General features: G+C 37.1%; 1 protein-coding gene across 2 annotated transcripts in view; it reads left to right on the top strand.

Moving 5' to 3' along the window:
• The window catches only part of CDH6 (cadherin 6), a 126,162-nt gene that overhangs the window by 83,272 nt on the left and 22,228 nt on the right, over positions 1 to 20,662 (top strand). For both annotated transcript variants that reach the window (XM_068535178.1, XM_068535179.1), the window contains exons 3-4: positions 16,273 to 16,567; positions 19,552 to 19,671. In XM_068535178.1, the coding sequence (XP_068391279.1) occupies positions 16,273 to 16,567; positions 19,552 to 19,671 (415 nt within the window). The remainder of the gene's footprint in view (positions 1 to 16,272; positions 16,568 to 19,551; positions 19,672 to 20,662) is intronic.

Here is a 20,662-nt window from a genome sequence, read left to right on the forward strand (position 1 = left end):
ATAGATGTAGGCTGCTGTTAGCAAGCTTCACCTTCCTACAAGTTTTTATGTTGCCAGTTGTTAAGATGATAATGTAATATACATTGTCATCATATTTTGATACATACATCATATATATCATATCCTCATGAGCATGCTAAATATATCAATATTCTTTGAATACCTATCTTTCCATCTAGAATTGAAGAAGATATTGAAAGAAAGTACAGAATTCTCCATAAAAGAGTTAGAGGTTTTTTTCTTATTGCCATTATTGATAAGTAAGTAAAAATAACAACAGCTATTCTCAAAGGTCAATGTGAGGAATCAAATTTGAAATTATGCAGCCTGGAATAAGAAGAAAAGCAGCATGCCAAAATGTTTAACAGGAAAAATATTTATAGTTTCTTCCAGTTTTCTATTCACAGAGAACACATATGCACAAGAAAAGGGAGGCACTTTAAAAGATTAAAATGTATACATGTGTGAGATACATGGATAAATATTTTAGGTGAATTGGTGTGTTTCAGAAGACCTGAGGGCAGTAATGAAAGCATAACAAAAAGCCTGAAATATCAGTCTGGATGTGGGATTTAATGCTGACTAGAGGGAACAGAGATTGGAGTTAAGAAGGCAGTTGAAGAATTTATCTCAGCTATGGCATTTTCAAATAGGTTTGGAGAGAAAATGGCTTTCATTCATTCAACAATTATTCACCAGAGACTATAAAGTTAATAGCATGGGCAGCCTGCCTATGTTTGAGCCTCAGCTACACTGTGACTACCTGGGTAATATTGGGCAAGTTATTTAACCTCTCTCTGCTCTCCATTTCTTCAGCTGTTAAATGAGGGGAGTAATAAAGTTGTTGAGGTGAGAATTAATTAAGTTAATACGAGAAAGAGCTTAGAATGGGGTCAGCATATGGTACTCACTAGTGAGGTACTAAGGGAAGACCAGAATAAGGAGGGAAGGCATCCTACTATCAAGTGCATCTTCAGAAAACAGGAAAGGTGAAGAGAAGGATGAACCAAAAGTGCCCAGTTGATGATTCCACTGATGTTCAGTCTCATTCTCTGAAGTCAAGTATTATGGGCCAGAAGATGGTGCCAAAGCAGCTAAGGCAGCTGCAAACACAACTCATCACCAGCAATTCAGAGGGCCAAGTATATATAACAGTACAAAGTCTTCTTTATTATCCCAACCAAACTAAAAATAAAATGATCACTATACTTTATATACTTTGATGATCCTGGTAACTTTTATAGATCCTCCTATTAAGGCTATTTATCATTTCATTTTAAAACATCATTACTTAACACCACAATTTGGAGTTTATATTATTGAATATTTAAACTACTGTGAAATGTTAAGAGTCTGGTTAGGTCTTGTTATATTTTCAATAAAACTTCAATGCATCTAACAATCAAAAATGACTATCGCGGGGCTTCCCTGGTGGTGCAGTGGTTGAGAGTCTGCCTGCCAGTGCAGGGGACACGGGTTCGAGACCTGGTCTGGGAGGATCCCACGTGCCGCGGAGCAACTGGGCCCGTGAGCCACAATTGCTGAGCCTGTGCGTCTGGAGCCTGTGCTCCGCAACAAGAGAGGCCGCGATAGTGAGAGGCCCGCGCACCGCGATGAAGATTGGCCCCCGCTTGCCACAACTAGAGAAAGCCCTAGCACAGAAACGAAGACCCAACACAGCCATAAATAAATAAATTAATTAATTAAAAAAAAAAAAAAGTAAACTCTGTTAGGCGCTATCCTAAGCACTTTACCTGGCTTATCTCACTGAAGCCTTACATTCCTATGAGGCAGACTGTCCCATTTAAAAAAAAAAAAAAAAAATGACTATCGCACTTAGGGTATAATAATGTTTTAAATTGGAATTATCATAGTTAAGTTGTTAAGTGGGATTTAATATCATGAGATCCTTATATTATTGCACCAAAGTTTATTATTGTGGGAAAATTACTTTTGATTTAATTGTTTAATTACATTTTTTAAGAGCAAAATAATTAATTCCTTGTTTAAGGTTAAACTTTGACCTTACTGAGTACTCTTTTATATTGGGTCCTAGGTCTGGTCTTTCAAATTAGTACTTTAGATATTGAATTTAAACCTTTGAATACTTATATCTTTATAAACTCTGCAGGACCCTAGACTACACCTCACTCATACTTTTATACTTAAAGATATCTAGCACAGATTTTGCACATTGCAAACAGTCAAATATTACTTCAATTAAACTGCAGTGACCACAAAAGATAAAAAACTACTGTGTTATCTAAAAGCTGCCTCCCAATTTATTGATGTGGATGATTTGATATGGATATCATCGATAGTGTTTTGTGTTGTTGACAACTGAAAATCTAGTCTTTAAAGTTCAAGGATATATTAGATAGTAAACATATACACCAAATCATCATGAAAGTCTTTCCACAGAAACTACCTCTGGAAATTTCACATCAAAATGACATAGGTATTTTATGATATAATAGCAGAAAACTCAAGCTTCCTTAGTGCAAACCAGAGAAATTAAAGATAACACAGTTGTATGTGCATAAACTAACAGGAAAGATAAAAATGAAAATATATAACAAATAATATCATATCATAAAAGTTGGTTCCTTTAAGACTTTTACAAATGAAAAATCAGACATTATTTAGGATCTCAGTAGAAGAAAGTTTGAAACAAAATGAGAAAAAGCCAGAGTTCATTAATAGAAAACAAATTTTTTTCTTAAAATTCCTAAGCTACACTGCGCAGATAATTCAAGTGCTCAGTAAAAGAGAAATTATTTAAGACCTGAGCATGTTGATTGCAATGATTCACAAAAAAATCAACTGTACAGAAAAATGGGATAACACAGAGAGAGAAAAATTCTATATAACGACTAATTCTTTTTGTACCAACTATATATTCTTCTAATCAACATATTTTGAGTTCTCTCAAGAAATATGATCATTTCTGGAAAATAATCACATCTTAACTCTTTCTACTGTTTATATTATGAGTACAATTCAGAATTGAACATGAAAGAGGAGACGCAAAGAAAGTTTTGCTTTAAAACAGTTATGCAAAACTTTAGCATGCTTTATTGTTTTCTTTTCATAAATCGTGAAGCATAAGAATCTGGCTCATTTACTTAATCTATATCCTAGGGTTTCTTTTTTGGTTTTCCAATGAAGATAAATACCCTCTAGGAAGCAAACTTTCCCTTTAAAAATCAAGTAAAGCAATTTTTATATTTGCATCTTCTCTAAGTTTGAGATTATTGCTAAATAAAAGTGTTTAAAATTTTTTAAAAAGAAATCAATAAGGTAGAGTGGAGTATAAGAAATTACTTTATCATCCATTTGTATCTTGAGTGTTCTATCTACCCTCCCAACTGTGTGTATTCTGTAAAAAGAACAAAAGGGGGGAATCGTTTACCTTGTGTGAAAGCTATGATCTTGGTAATTACCAATCTACCTGCCTCTTAAAGGGAAATATTGTTTTAAAATCAAATCAAGAAAATGAAGTGACTTGGGTAGACTTCAGTGGCAGTACTTTATTCAGTTTTATCTCCTTTTCAACAGTCTAGACATCACTTACTTGAGTTTTAAAACGATAATGAGACAGTCAGAATCTTTACTGCAATTCAAACCATCGAGTAACTTCAAAGAAGGAGAGGGTGCTGGATGGGGAGGGACAGAACAGAAAACACAACACAAGGGAAATCATCCCCTGGCAGGTGAAGAGGCATCTTAGATTGTTTTTTAGCAGAGTTTTATTGCAGAAAATTTGCAATGAGATAGGAGCAGTGATAATATTTTTCCACATTTTATCAAGTACTACAGTTTATAAAGTGTTTTCATGTGTACAAGCATTCCTCATGATCTGTCTAAGCACTCTTTCAGTTGAGCAGAATTCAGTCCTTTTGGGTGTAAGGAAACAGAGTCCCAGAGGGGTTAAGAGACCACAGTGCCATTGCCAGCAGAGTGCCAAAGTTGAAGCTGAAGTCCATGCTTTTTGACATGGTTTAGTCTAATACTCTTCCCTTATACCACATTATTACCATGTTCAAGTAGTAGAGAGTATTTCAGGCATGGTGGGCAATGGAAGAGTAGCATAGGGCTTAGGAATTGGAGCACTTGAATTTAGGGAACTAACATCACCACGAGAACACTTTCCCTAGCATGGCCATCCAGACAGCACACATTTCTCTTCACTGATTGTTTCCCAGTTATTCCCTTAAAGAAAAAACAAAAACAAAAAACAAAGCTGTTCAAATTATTTAAAAATTTATAAGCTGTTCCCATGCAATAAAACTAAAAACTAATTAATGAACTCATAATCATTTCTCCTAGAATTGCTCACCATTATTTCCTTGAGTGTATGAGTGGGTTACAGAATTCAGTTTAATCATCATTTATTGGACATGTACAGGATGCTTGAGAGTTATGAATTTGAATGAGAAATATTCTCTCCCTAAAGCAAACTACTTGTTTTATAAAGATATGGCTTTAACTTTTTAGATTCTAAGTAAGAATCTACAGAAGAATATTATATCCAATATGTTTTTTACCTTTGAAGAAAAACACATTTGGGGAAAAGTCCATTAACTAGTGAGGAGCATAATTTTTTTAAAATGTCTGCTGCTTGAATCATCATGTCTCAGATGTCTGCATTTATCCATTAATATTTTCTTCCAAAGTGTGTTTGTCAGAGAGAAAGAGAGAGGAGGCAGGGGGAGTGTGTGTGTGTGTGTGTGTGTGTGTGTGTGTGTGTGTGTGTCCTTAGATTTGATAATTGCTGAAGAGATTACATTATAACGCAAAAAGTAGGATTGTAATTGGTGAGTTACAATGCCTTACTAAATCAATTTTTGACTGGATATCTGGCTCTCAGCTTGATTTACCACTGGCTTTTTTAAAATGAAAATGTTAGACTAAGCAGGAGCTCAGACTAATGTCTCAGTCTGCCAAAGACCTTGGACTTCCAGAGCCAAGCAAAAGGCAGTAAACAATGCCTTTTTGGGGAAATAACTTCATGCAGTGAATAAACCAAAATGCATTTGTTTAATTGATAAATCCCAAATGAACAATAACATCTATTACAATTTGTATCATTTGTGCCAATAGAATTTACAAATAATTTAGCCTGGGGTCTAATATAATAATATAATGAATCCAGAAACGTTTATAATCATGGCAGGGACTGCTTTTTGGTAGTGTTCTCTGATGTGAATGAACAGACTTTGGAGTCAGGCAGATCTTGGTAACCTCCCTGGCTCTGCTCTTAACTTTGGATAAGTTACTTAACCTCCCTAACCTCAGTTTCTCTGAAAAAAGTGGAGAAAATAAAGCTTATTTCCTGGAGTCATTATGAGTATTATTGATTCACAAACAAAGCATTCCTGCAGTACCTAACACATAGTAAGTGTTCACCAAGTGTTAGTTTTCTGCTTCCTTCACTGAAATTCTTGAAGGACCACATGCAGTTCCAGCTCACCTTGAATTCCAAAGATAAAGAACTACGTTAGTGGGACTTCCCTGGCGGTCCAGTGGTTAGGACTCGGCACTTTCACTGCCATGGCCCCGAGTTTGATCCCTGGTCAGGGAACTAAGATCCTCCTCCCTCAAAAACAAAAAAACATACCTTAGTTTCCTATTGCTGCTGTAATGAATTACCACAAACTTAGTGGCTTAAAATAGTACAAGTTTATTATCTTATAGCTTTGGAGGTCAAAAGTCTGAAATGGGTTTCGCTAGGTTAAAATCAAGGTGCCGCAAGGTGTCTTTCTGGAGGCTGTAGGGGAGGAGCCGTTTCCTTGTCTTTTCGAGCTTCTAGAGGCTGACTACCTTCCCTGGTTCATGGTCACTTCCACCAAAGACAACAGCATAGCATCTTCAAATCCCTCTCTCTCTCAGTCTCTCTCTCTGACCTCTGCTCCATCGTCACATTTCCTTCTTTGACTCCAGCTCTCCCCTACTTCCTTCCCTTATAAGGACCCTGGTGATTACATTGGGCTCATGTGGTTAATCCAAGCCAGTCTCACTACTTCAAAATCTTTATCTTAATCACACCTGTAAAGTCTTTTTTGCCATGTAAGGTAACATAGTCATTGGTTCTGGGAATTAGGACATGAATATCTTTGGGAGAGCCATTATTCTGCTTACCACAACTACTATACCACTAAAGAGTTGTTCGTTTAATAGTTACTCTGGTACTTTTGACATTAAATTCAAGGTATTGAGTGTAAAGGATAAATGTCAAAGGAATTAATACATTTCTTCTGAGTTTACATTTAAAATTCTCTTGCTTTTAGCAGTTTTGTGAAAAATTCTCCTTCATATAACACAAGGTCTGTTTCAGTGCTTATTAAATCTAACAAAGATAAAAGATTGAATTGAGTGGGGTCATGTGGAATCTCTGCAAATGCAGAACACTTTACGGTATTATATGAACGTATTTTTAAAGTTACAAGGTACGCAATGAGGAAAAAAAGATGGAAGGATAGATTAGATAGATGATAGGTACATAGATGATAGATAGATAGATGATAGGTAGATGATATTGATAGATAGATGATAGATAGATAGATATAGGATTCAATCAGTGGTTCTCAAAGGAGGGTAATTTGCCTCCCAGGGGACATTTGGCAACGTCTGGAGACATTTTTAGTGGTCACAACTTGAAAGGTGCTACAGGTATCTAGTGGGTAGGGGCCAGGGATGCTGCTAAACATCTTATAATACACAGAATAGAGTTACCCAGCCCAAAATGTTAATAGTGCAGAGGTCAAAAAATCCTGAATTAGATAGATCTTTGTAACTCAGCACTTAAAATATTGTTTGGTACAGGATAAACCTTTAATGAATGTCATAGAACTGAATGTAAATATCTCCAGAGAAAATATTTATGTTGCAGTTAACAGACTAGACTGTGGTGTCAGAATGCCTGGACTCAAGTCCTTCTCCCATTGGTTGTATGATGCTGAGAAGTTACTAAACTCTTACCTTGCCTCAGTTTCCTCAACAGTTGAGGTGATAGGAAGAGGGTCATAATGAGTAACAAATTATATAATCTGCGTAACAGCAGCAAATTTCCTGGCCCATAGTATGGGCTTCATAAATGTCTGCTATTATTATTTTCCCAAATTCCAGACAGACCCATTGCCAAATGACTGATCATATAAGAGAAAGCTTTAAAGATAAAATATTTACACTGTTCTAAAAATCAATCAAAGCAGAAACTAACACACCATTGTAAAGCAATTATACTCCAATAAAGATGTTAAAAAATAAAAAATAAAAAATAAAATAAATAAAAATCAATCAAATTATTTATATTATATAGAAGGATATAATGTTTTCTGGTCATGATAAGAGGCAACACAGTATAATCGAAAAAGAACATGGGAGATGGAGGTAGCCTGATCCTAGGTTTTGTCAGAGGAAAAGAGATTGTCCTGATTCTTTTAGAGCCCATTTAACATATCAAGAGATGAGCCTGGCCAATTCGAATAAAACTTACGAATCCCATTTATAAATGTAGTTACCAAAAGTTATTGGTGCCAGGCTCTGGGCTATTGGTCATTCTTACCCCCCAGTTATCTTCTCAGTTTTTATGGTGGGAATTGGCTCTTCCTCCCACCAAAACTTAAGTGGTGGAGTATTCCTGAAACTGAGGGAGGGATTTCACATTCCTAGCTATTAAACACAAAAACACACAGCCCTGTGTGTATCTAAAGTCATTTCTACTTCCCTGAGACAGTGTATCTGAAGTCTGGAAAAGGGGGCAGTGGGAAGCAGTGGCAAGTTTGTGGATAAAGGTGAAAACAGAGTGGGTTTTTGCCCGTTTCCCTTTGAGGCAATCATGTGGTGGAGGAGAAGCTCCTTTTAGCTCCTGGGCTTCTCCAGGGCAAGAAAAGGGTGGATGATCTCTTTGATGGTACCTACCAAGGACAAAGCAACCCTGTGGCTAAGTCCACATTTGCCAAGGGCAATGGAGGAGTGATACTCAGACATCAGGGGGTATGTGATACCAAGGAGGCAGGCAGGGTGGGGCTAGTCACCTTGGACCCTGGAGAGCTGAGATCATGATTCCACTTGCCAAAACCATAGATGCCCCTGAGGAAAGTAATGGATGAGAGCTGTTGTCTAGAGACCAGCAGACCAGAGGCAGTACAGGACTGCCCTTAGCTCCAAAAGCCCCGAATGTCCCTCTGATTTGTGCCATGTGGGTCTCTCCTCTTCATACACCCAGATGTCATCTTGGAATGAATCAGGGGCAAAGAGAAAAAGCAAAAACCAGAAAGACTGGGATTTAATTAAAATAGTTATCTAAAGAGACTGTATTATTGAATCAGGCAGATTTTATTGGACTGCACTAAATTACTGAATATTGACTGAATATTCAACCTAATATCAAGTTCCTAATACTCAATGGGATTAGAGCTTGAGGGATAAGCTATTTTAAAAAAGAAAGAAATAATAAGGAAGCTGCATCTTCCCCTGCACATCTGAATGCAGTGTGAGAAAATATGTGACCCTGCACCTCAAGGGAAGGACGCTTCTATTTTAGCTGACTTTATTGCTTTTATTACTCCAGGCACATACTCAAGGCCTCCTCTGATTTTCTCCCACACAGAGTCTTGAAACCATGCCACGTGCTCATGCTGGTGCCAAGCCATTTTTCTCCCCTCGGTGATCCAACCTTTTCCAAGAAGTCTTCCTAAACCACCAAAGAGCTAACATGTCCCCTGACTCCACCTTTTCCAACGCACAGGTTCCCTCTGTATTGTTCTCTAGCGTTTCCTTTACCTTGTTATTCCTAACTAATACTTAATAAGAATACCAAAGTGTCTAATTTCTGCTTTTATTTGCTTTCTTTTATGTATGGGTAAGTATTTCCAAGCCTAATTTGCAAAGGTATAGAAGGCAGGTATTAGGTGTTTTTTATTCATTGCCTTATGCAGCTCTTCAGGCCAATAAAGTGTTTTTAAATGGTCTTGGTTGACAGTTAAACTATATTTTAATGGAACAATGTTTCTGTGAAATGGAGAATTTTCCATTCATTTTCCATCAGCTTCATTCTTGAAACTTCTTCACCCTTAACAGATGACTTCTGTCCCGGCACTTATAATGGTCAAGGTACTTATAACATCTGCTCTTTTCAACAAATCCAATACAGGTTGGCTTTATTATTGAGGTTTAATTGGTTATTAAAGAAAATTGTTTATATCTGAGGTGATAACTTGAATTCCTCTCTGACTGCTCAGATTAGACAATGTGCTTAGTGTTTGTTTGGTCGTAATTGCTAAATTATCTGGCAACTTCAGGAACATGTATTCTTGATACATAGAATTATCCTAAAATCAAGTGAGAAAGGGGGTGGAGGACACTAAGATTTATTGATTACCTTCTATGTTCCAGAAACCTTCATTGATTACTGATATTTTATCCAATTTTATCTTTATAACATTCATGCATTCTTTCTTTGCAATCATTAATTATCGAATATCCATAATGTGCCAATATGTTGGGTGCTGAGAATGCGGAAGTGAACCAGACAGGCTTGATGCTTTTTTTATCATGAAATTTGCAATCTAGCTGTTTGCTGACTGAAACATGAAAACAGCTGTGAAATTCTCAAAAAAAAAAAAAAAAATTGAGAATGTGCTGATGGCTAACTGGGGAAGAAATTGGGAGTGTAGAACAGGAGGCTATAACTTAGACTAGCAGCTCAGGGAGAACTTCCCTGAGGAAATCAAGATTACAAAGACCTGATGTATGAATTGGATTAACCAGGTGAAGGTGTTCAAAAGGACTTTACACCAAGGGGACCACATGCAAGGAGGCCTAGATATGAAAGAGTCTAATGTATCTTCACAAACTGCAATATGTACAGTACACTAGAACAAAGAGTGTCAAGGAGAGAATGATGGCTGATGAAGCTAAAGAGAGGGGCAGAGACTGTGGTGGACTTTGGAGGCCATGCTGAGTGGGGCTGGGGGCCTTATCCCAAGAGTAAAGAGAAAACACTGAAGGATTCAGTTAGAAAAGAGTGGTATCTTGAAAGTTGTTGATGGTGTTTTTTAAGTTCATCTAGTCACAGAAAGGAAAATAGATGGAAAGGAAGCAAGACTGAGTGTGTGTTCAGAGAGCCTCATTGCAATAGGTCAAAGAGAAATGGTGGTGAATTGGACCAGGGTGGCACCACTGGGAATGGAGACAAGTAGGCGGTGAGTCAAGATATAGGTAAGAGGTAGAATTGGCAGGAGTTAGGGGCCTAATGAATTTGGAGATGGAGGCAGAAGGAAGGTTCTAGGGTGGCTCTCTGGTGGTCCTTACAGAGATGGGACATACAAGAGGAAGAATGGTTTGGGAGAGAAGGTAATGAGGTCAACTGGGAAGTACTGAGTGTGAGTTGTCCAAGAGACTTGCCTGGGAATCACTGTATCCTTGACTCTGTATCTCGTGAAAATGTCTGTCCTGAGGTTATATAGAGATTTGGACATTAATGGCACGGAGATAATAGTTTAATCCATGAAAATAGATAATCTCATTTGGAGAGAGGATGTGAAATGAGGAAAGACAAGGACCTAAGACATAGGCCTAAGGAATATCCACATTTAATGGACAAGTAGAAGAGGAATATCTGGCAAAGTTAATTGAGTTTTGTCTTAAAGATGACCTATGAAAACTATGATAACTTAATTTAGTTGATTAATAGGAAAGTCAGAATTCAGACCCAAATGTTTCCACCTTCAAAATCCACCTTCTGAATACTTCCTGTTTGTGATGTAAGAATAATTTATTGATGCATATCTCTGAGCTAGGCCTTCCGTTAAGCATTTTACATACATTGTTTTATTAATTTTCAGAGCAACCTACCTGTAAACTAAGTATCGGTATTATTCTTATGTAGATGAGGGAAATAAGACTTGGAGAAACTAACTAAGTTCCCCAAGGTTACCCGACTACTACATACCCATTTCTTTCCCTTGCCCAAGACCATGCATGCATTATGATTGTACTAGTTAAGGCAGTGATTCTCAAACTTGAGCTCTCATCAGAATCACCTGGAGGGCTTCTTAAAACACAGATTGCTGGGCAACACCCTTTGAGTTTCTGATTCTGGAGGTAGATGGGGCCTGAGAATTTGCATGTCTAGTTCCAACAACCTGCCAGAAAAATATGCTGCCATCAGCATTTTAACTTGTAAAAAAAAATAAATTAAATATAAATATAAATTAGATATAAATTAGTTAACTCAAAATAATCATTAACATCTAAATACAGCATATTAAAATATGTAATATAAAATTTTATTAAAAGATATTTTTATTTACCTACCCCTATGATCTCTGAAACAGAATCTACTCCTAATCCCTGCCATGTACTTCAAGAAATTTCTTCCTGACATAAACTCTACCTAACAAGCTCTTCACGATTTTTACAACATTAAGCATATTTATTAGCATTATGTATACATGCATTATGTAGAGAGATGTATGTATATACACACTCATATATACATATACCTATTGAATTCAGTTAAGCTTCAATTTGTCCTAAGTTGATTGTAAATTTATTTTCCCAGTTTAAAATAATATTCAATCTATTTAGCACAAAGGTGTTCTCTCTGCTGTAACTCCAGTTTCTACACTTCAATCCCAATCAGACAACATCTTTTCACCACAGCTGTTCTCTGATTCTTATAACATCTCAGATTAGCAATCATTACATTTCTTAAAGGGCCACATTACACTCTATGAGCATATTAGTCATAATCCATTTTTTTATTTCAGCAAAACAATCACATAATTCCTTCCCTAAGCCCCTTTCAGGCTGTTGTAGGTACTTCCAGATGTGCCATGTAGGTAACGTTCTGTTTAAACTATGCTTTCTTGTCTTAACGATGCATATGCTTAGAAGATTCAGTTTGGTTACTGACTTAAGACAAGTGACTCAGTGACACATAGGGAATGGGGGAAATGGGGCAGCATTAACTAGCTCCATAAACCACTAAAAATCTGTTCAGTTAGTGTTATACCTTTGAATTAGAGACAAAATCAAGTTGGGATGTGGCATACGTAGCAGGTACAAAGATACTGGCACTGCTTTGGTGATGCTTGCAATGGGGCCATATCTACAACCCCAGATCCCTGTATTTATTTGTCAAGATGCTACACTTAAAAAAATAATGATAAAAGTCAACAGAAAAACAAGCAAAGACCAAGAGCTCCTTCTGCAACAAAATGCTCCAGGTACAGTAGTAAAAAGTCCTACGAGCCCCAGATGAAATGTGACTTTCCGAGGGAAGTGGATAATTTTTACTTGATGGTGAATCGTTAAAAGTGAACCAGATGATTAAACTTAATGGAACAGCCACATTAAACTGAAATTAGTAAAAACATGCCTCGGGCAGCCTACAACCTTTTATTTGTTGTTGTTTAACTTCTGCCTTTTACAGTGGCCATGATGAATGACATCACAAAAGAAAAAAATCCAATTAAAATCTAAGAGCTCAATAAACCCCTAACGTCTGCTTGTCACCACCGCTTTCACTTGCACTGATGTCTTATGTTTCCTCTTTTCCCCAAGAAGAGAAAAAAGAACTGGCCTCAGGGGAGTTCAGTGGAAGGGGAGCAGAGGGGGGAAAGAGCACACAAAGGCTTCTAGAGGTTTCTATTCTGTGCGCTCCATCAGATGCAGACACTGCACTGGGAGGGGGATGAGGTTAAATTGTTTTATTATTATACAATGCCTGAGTGAAGAGATGCATATTCCCACTAGTTTTTAAATAGTGATAAATCAGAATTGGGATCTGCAGAGCAATCCCTGTTCACGCTCTTAGTTAGCATCTCCACTGCCCTTTTATATTGTCTTGGTGTTTGTTATATAAGTCATCGGAATAGTCTCTCCTGACAGCTAAAAATAAGTTTCTGAGTACTTTTACCTGAATAAATCTTGTGACCCAATGTGGTATTCACCTACTAATTGTGCAACAACTACATATTGAAAGTGATGAAAGAACCAGCTGAGGGGAGTCTATAATCTAGTGGAATGCAGAATATAATAAATCATGTGGAAAGATAGCAATGGCCACCTGATAGAAGAATACTGGCTTTTGATAACAGATGTTACCTTAGAGATACCATGTGTTTGTAAAATTGGGTTTTCAAAGTCCTCAGAACAAAGTTCTCAAAGTCAAAAGCAAAAACCTGTTTATTGTGAACTAAGAGCTAATAATAGCAACAATATCTTAAATTTGGAAGACACTTTATAATTTACAAAACACATGCTTTTTTCGCATGTTTATGTAGGAATTAAAATAGTATTTGTATCTAGTCTCATAGTATTTGTATATAGTATTTGTATATAGTCTCTTAGTGCTTCACTACAGCCTTGTCCTGTAGCTCAGTTATCCTCATTTTCTGATAAGGATCCCAGGGCTTGGAAGTTAATTGACTGTCCTATTGAGAGAGAAAGAATGAGCAAGGCCCACACTTGGGACTCCTGGTGTGGTGCCCCCGGCACTGTGCCAGGCTGCTGACCATGGCTGCCCTAGAGTCAGATCCAATGGGCAGTGACATTGGTTTCATTACTCATGAGTTAATGAAATAGCTTTTTAAGAGCTCTCTTCAGTCATTAGAATTTGACGATGGAGAGTTAAAACTTTCCCCAGTGACTCTTTCTGTGTAATCAGGGTTTCAACGTTTTCTTAGCATATCACATTACACAAATCATGGAGTGCTCTTGTTTTACATTTCTTATTGCGTTTGTCTCACTTCTAAGCAATTTCCTCCCCGTTCTCATTTATCTTGCATGATTTCTGTCAAATTGCTTTCAAGGCCACTAATTGTATAAATAATATTCTCTTCCTCAAACTCTGCTATTAACTAGTGGTAGCTGTGTGGCATTAGACACGGTGTATCTCTCAAAATGAGAAGGTTGCACGGAATAATCTATAAGCCTCTTCTTGCACTCAAGTTTTAATCTGACTCTCACATGAGCTGTGTGATTTGGGAAACACTACATATAGGAGCCTCAGTTTTCTTGACTCTTGCAGTGATGGATTCAATTAGCTCATGTTTCCCAAAATGAGTTTCTTGGAAAACTGTTTTGGAGAATATCAATACGGATCACACCCAAAAAGGATTCATTACATAAGAAAGTTCAGGAAAGCTAGATTAAATGATGTTTAGTACAGTTGTGGACTATAGGTACTCACAGCCTTTCCTAAGTTAATGGGCACTGGGTGACTCTAAGAAAGAGGCAGAATATGAAGTATTTCCCAAAATTATTGGGCCATAGAACCCTTTTTCCTCAGCATTTTGTGTGAATGATATTCCATGGGACATACTTTTAGAAAGGCTGGGTTACATATTTTTTAAGTCCCTTTTTCCCCTGAGATTCTATTTTCAAATGTGTTTGTAGACATTACTCTGAACATTCCATGCAGTATCAGTCAAGGGAACACAGAGATGGTTTACCTGCTGCTGTTGTTGCCATTACTGTTGTAACGTAGCCTATACTCCACTTAGACAGAGTTGAAATAAGGTAGAGATTGTTGCCAAACAGAACTTGGGTCTGCTCACCTGCTGCACAGCAAAGCCAATCTACTGACACCAGGTTGTAATGAAGGAAAGTACAGTGCTTATTGCAGGCACCAAGCAAGGAGAATGGGCAGCTCATGCTCAAAAGACCCAAACTCCCCAATGGCTTTCAGGAAAGGGTTTTCAAAGGCAACATTTGGCATGAGGATTGCAGCTCATGGACCTTCTTCTGACTGGTTGGTGGTGAGGTAACAGGGTGATGTTTCAGGAATCATAATCATCAACCTTCTGAATCTGGGGTCTGCATGCTTGTGGTAACATGTAATCACCATCCTCTACCTTGTGTGGGGGAGCTTAGTTTCTGCAGAACTCAAAAATATATGTCAGATTGTTGTGTATATCTCTTCAGGAGGAACTAGGACTCTGTTTTATCACTGAACTATTTGCTTTTCCTTTGTTTCTGCATTCCCTCACTTACCTAATTAGTAACTGCTTGAGTCTGCTCTTTGGAACTCAGGAAAGACCTAGGAGACTAAAGCCTTTCTCTACAAACAAGAAACAGGAAGCACAGAGGGGCTTTTGTACCCAGGAGGGCCCCACGGGGTCCTACTAGCCATTAAAGCTAACTTGTTTGTATGTAGCTGATACTTACAACTGAGATCTGAAAACAGTTCTGTTGGTAAAAAGCACTTTTTGAAAAAAATTGTGAATAGGGTTAGGTTATCGGAAGACCTATGAGATACTGCCTAAACTTTGGCTGAGGTGGGGAAAAGGGAACTAAAGAAACAATAGGGAAGTCAACAGAGTGGATATAAAGTTCAGGATAAGTAACCCATGGGCTACTTTTCCAAGTTAGGATGGCCCTCTTCACTTCAGTGGTATCTTCATGTTCATTACCGAAACCCTTTACCCAGATCCATTTCACTGGCTGTTAATCTTATCAGAGCCTCTGCTTGATGACCTTCAGGAACAGAGAACCCACTGCTTCATAAGGCAGGCTATTCAATCTAATCTTTTAGAAGGTCCTTTCCCATATTAAACTAAAATGTGTGTTAAATATTCTTTTCCAATTTATCTTGTAAATTTATCTTATTCCAATTTACCTTGTAAATTACCTAGTCAGGATGGTTTCAAGGCATTGTCCCTGGCAGCACTTAAGATGTTTCTCAAACACTTTGAGTTGAATTTCATTAAATAAATTTCACGTCTTCCTAGAAAATTGACTATAATCTCCATCATATTAGAATCAAGAAGATTGACTAGCTTCCCTAAATTCACCAAGATAGCAAAGTGTAGAGGCAAAATGTACACTCTGATTCAAAAACCAAAATCCTTTTCTCAGTAATATATTGCTTGTCTAGTGTATCTGTGTACATAAAAGTGAGGGGGAGAGTGTATTAATAGATCTGAAAGCTGTAGTGAAAATAGTTTCGTTCCAGCCAGGCCTATATGTCCTTGGGCATCTTACTATTGCTCTGGCCTTTAGTTTTCCATTCTTCAAAATCAGGATTACTAAATTTTATCCAAGCTCTGTTCCACTTCTGGAAATCTCTGTGATCATAAGGAAACATGTTCATTAACGAATGGCATTTACTACTGAGGATTTAAGTAAACAGTGAAAGAAAAAATCTGCAACCCTTAGAAAGACTTGAATGAAAGTTAACATAGCATTGCATCATAAAGACAAACAGTTTAGGATCACATGCTTGACTTTTACTTTCTTTAATTTTTTTTTCTACACTAGTTACATTCAGACCAGGATAGAGGAGATGGATCACTTAAATATATCCTTTCAGGAGATGGAGCAGGAGATCTCTTCATTATCAATGAAAACACAGGGGATATACAGGCCACCAAGAGGCTGGACAGGGAAGAAAAACCTGTTTACATCCTTCGAGCTCAGGCCATAAACAGAAAAACAGGGAGACCCGTGGAGCCCGAGTCTGAATTCATCATCAAGATCCATGACATCAATGACAACGAACCAATATTCACCAAGGAGGTTTACACAGCCACTGTTCCCGAAATGTCTGATGTCGGTGAGTGAGATGTGATTCAACCATTTCCTCTAGTATATCAACTGAATAACAAGTCCTATGAGTGAAATTTGCTGAATTGAATGAACTTAGCTGCTAAATTCTAGAAGCATTGTGTTTCAAACAGTCCATTTATGTCCTTTTTGTAAGTGCATCGGTGTCTCCTAATATTACTCTAGTCTTATTATTTTTAAGAAAACAGCATTTCCTCTAGTGATTAGGGTATGAAAAGTGGCAGCGTGAGAGGGGGAGGGAGGAGAGACCATTTCATCTAATTCCTCTCCCACTCAAAATGCCCACTTTATTTCTTGGACTGAAAGGCAGCAGCCCTCTCTATTTCTCTTAGCCCATAGTGGTATTAGGCTTCAGGTAAGGATCTCCCCAATGGAAAACAAAAGCCCTGAATTTACAGTCCAGACTAAAGAGTAATTATATTTGAGAAAGAGACTCAAAGAAAACTTTTTTAAAAATCCATAAACAATATGCAGACGATGTCTAGAGGATATGTTCTTTACTAAGTGGTAGAAATTGAGACTTTCATGACATTAATATGGCAAATTAATATTTTGTGCACAATTCTACTGCCAATTTTAAAGTTAATACGTGTGCATTTAATTTGCTTAGATTGGGAAAAGGTAAATAGAATTTAAATTAAGAAAAAAATCCTACTGACATCACTGTCAGCCACATTAAAACACTTCAGGGGAGACAATGACAAATGTTCAACTACTGTGTAAAGGGTTATTTTAAGTTATATTCAGTGTCAAGTTCAAAAGGGCTAAATTACATAATAAAAAACATTTCCATAATTCTGCGAGTCAGATATCAGAGACATTTCAGTTCACAATTCTAAGACTTGGAAAATACATAATCTACAGAAATGATTTATAAAACATCTCAATTTTTCCCATGAAGAAGTTACTCATCTCATTACTTGAAGTCACTTTTTGTTAGAAAAATCACAAACCATCACCAAAATTAAGAGGAGGATTAGAATTCTTTTAAGAGGAAGATTTGTTAGGAAAAATATTTTTCCTCTACATGGTAAAGGGCAGGAAGAATTAATGAAGGACAGCCTGGTCCCCACGCAGGGCAACTCTAACCAGATGTGCAAAGTGTAACTGCACAATATAAGGGGCAGCATACTCTTGAAGCCATTATAGAATTAAATATGTTTTATAAATATTTGAGGGTAGCTGACAGTAACACATCTTGAGGAAGAGAAGGCTTTTTCCAATCTGCACACAGGCACAGTTATGTTGACATTCATCATTATCATAAATTAACATGTCATTATTGTGATAGTAAAGACATCCCAAAGGAATTACATAAAGGTAGTGGGACAATAACAAGGTAGTAAAAATGGACTTTGGTGTCAAACAGACCTAAGTTTGAAACTATCCCTACTAATAAGCAGCAATGTGGCCTTAGGTAAATAAATGACTTGATGTCTCTGATCCTCCAGTTCCATATCTATAAAAAAGAAATAATAAACATCAACTCCTAATCCTTATCATAAGAATGAAAGGAGAAAACAAGTGCAGAGCCCCCAGCACCACATCTGGCAACTAATAGGCACTCAAAATATCCAGATAACCATATTCTAAAAGCAATCAAATTTTGTATTGATGTCAAATAAGAACATAGGTGTTTGTTGACTTCTATTACTCCTCGCTTTAAAATCATATGCTCTCATTTTCCCTACATACCTTGTCACATTACAAGGATGGGCGCTCTATCTCATGCATCAACATGCTACATCCAGAGCATCCAACCCTAACACAGTACAGTATATTTGTTCAATAAATGGAACTGGTTAGATATTACAAAAGCAATGTAAAAATTCTAATATTCCCTAAATGTGACTTCCCTGCCCTGTTCATGGACAGGGGAATTCTAGCAGTATGCTTACTCTTTGTCTAATATGAATACCAAAAGTCAGCCATAAAATGATCTTAATCAGAGGGTCTTACCCTTTTTGGAAGTCACAGACCCCTTTGAGAATCAGAGGAAGTCCATGGAACTTCTCCTCTTTGTAATATACATGTAGGCATACACATAAAAATTTGCATGGAATTTCTTGGGGGTTAGGGATACTTTGAAAGTTATTATTAACTGTGGTCTCTAAAATAAGAATGCCAATCTATAACAACATAGCCTTCTTTGTACATTTAATTATAATCATCTTTTGGGATTATAAATTCTGGATGTGTATCCTCTGCTATTCGAAGTAATTCTTTATTTAATCCAAACTACTTCTGATAAGGTTCAGGGTCTTTCAACCTCTTAGAATTATCAGACAGATTTATCACTTAGGATGCTTTTATTTGTAAGTAACAGAAAACACAATTCAAATTACTTTAAACAATGGAAGTATTTATTGGTCACATTACTTAAGTCCAAAAGTAAAGTGGACTTTGAACATAGTTTGATTTGAGCTCTAGATATTTCTCTGTAATTTTCTGTCCTATTCAGCTTTGTCCTCAGGCTGGCATTGCTAAGATCACAAAATAGCGGCTGCATTTGCAGGCTCCACATCAGCACATTATAGTCCAGGAGTAAAAGCACCTATGACACAGCAAATTTCCAGCAAAATCGCAAATGGCCCCCTGATTAAATAATACCTACACTAATCCTTGTGGAAAAAATAGTGCAAGATGCCAATAGATTTAGGCCTAGATAACTTGAAAGAATTGCCGTAGCAAAATCTCACCCTTGGAGATGGGTTGGAATCAGTTACACCCAAAGTCATGATCATTCCCGTGCTTCCCTTTAATTTAATCCTTACAATATTTATTGCTGTTGATCACATTCCTTCAGAGTGAGAAATCCAAGGCTTTTTAGCCTAGCATCCCACTGTAGTTCTTCTCTCCCTTGCCATGATAGTTTTGTATAGAAGTAAGATTGTGCTTTTTCCTTATGTGTGGGTATCAAGGATCCGTCATTAACCCTTAATTTATTTTCAATCCATGTTTCTGTCATTACAGGCACATTTGTTGCCCAAGTCAGTGCAACTGATGCTGATGATCCAACGTACGGAAACAGCGCCAAAATTGTCTATAGCATCCTACAGGGGCAGCCCTATTTTTCAGTTGAATCAGAAACAGGTTAGAATTCCTTTTGGATCTTCTTTTTACAATCTGTAATTTTAATTGACATGCTCAACTGAGCTAGCATATTTTTTAATAGAAACAATCAGTGTGATTGAATTTTCTTAGATTCATCTCCCAAACACCAGTGATACATTTGTAAATATGACATCCAGATCATTTTAATCAAGAAATCTGACAATGGATCTTTCATCCACCATGTTTATTCAGAGGAGATTCAGAAAAATTACACATTGTTTTATTCTCTTTTCCAGTTTGAGATGAAGCTAAAAGGCCAACCCCCTCTGATAGCCAGTAGGGCTGTTTACACATATTCTGATTCTTCTTTTTCAGTTATTTAGTAGGATTGCATCTCTCTACCCTGCTGGGAAGCTAGATGTAGCCATGTGATTTATTTGGGCCAATGAAACGTGGCAGTGATACGAGTCATTTCCAAGCAAAACTTTTAGACCTGGTGCACAATCCAGCATGTTCCCTTCCTCTTGCCACAGTGATCATGGATGGAAACCAGTATCGAGTGGGTCTCCACCCTGAATGTCTAAGGGTTTTCATGAGCAGAGCTTCTTACTGGCCTGCACAGAGCACTTCAGTTCTGTTAAACCACTGAAATTTTACTTTTGTTGTCACGTTGTCTAGCTTATCCTAACTGATACTGCCCTAAAAAACAAAGTGGATTGCCTTAATGGAATCCTTTTTCAACATCTCATTTTTCTGCACTATCTCCACAAAGTAGCATACTATCTTATGATGAACGGTTTTTTAATAAATATCACTTGTATTGTATAGTAAATTCTACACATATTTTTGCTATCATAATAGGAGTAGAGTTCCTTTTATACGATTTTTAAGCATCCATTATTGTTAGTAGAAATCAAAACCTTTCTAGGTTACTACATCCAGCTGGAAATCGATGTAAGAGGTGCAATGAACTTAGAAAGAATCCCAAGGAAAAAGAAAAAGTTGACTTTAAAAACAATGAGGATGAAAA

The sequence above is a fragment of the Eschrichtius robustus genome, chromosome 2 (assembly GCF_028021215.1).
Source record: "Eschrichtius robustus isolate mEscRob2 chromosome 2, mEscRob2.pri, whole genome shotgun sequence".
Taxonomy (NCBI): Eukaryota; Metazoa; Chordata; class Mammalia; order Artiodactyla; family Eschrichtiidae; genus Eschrichtius; species Eschrichtius robustus.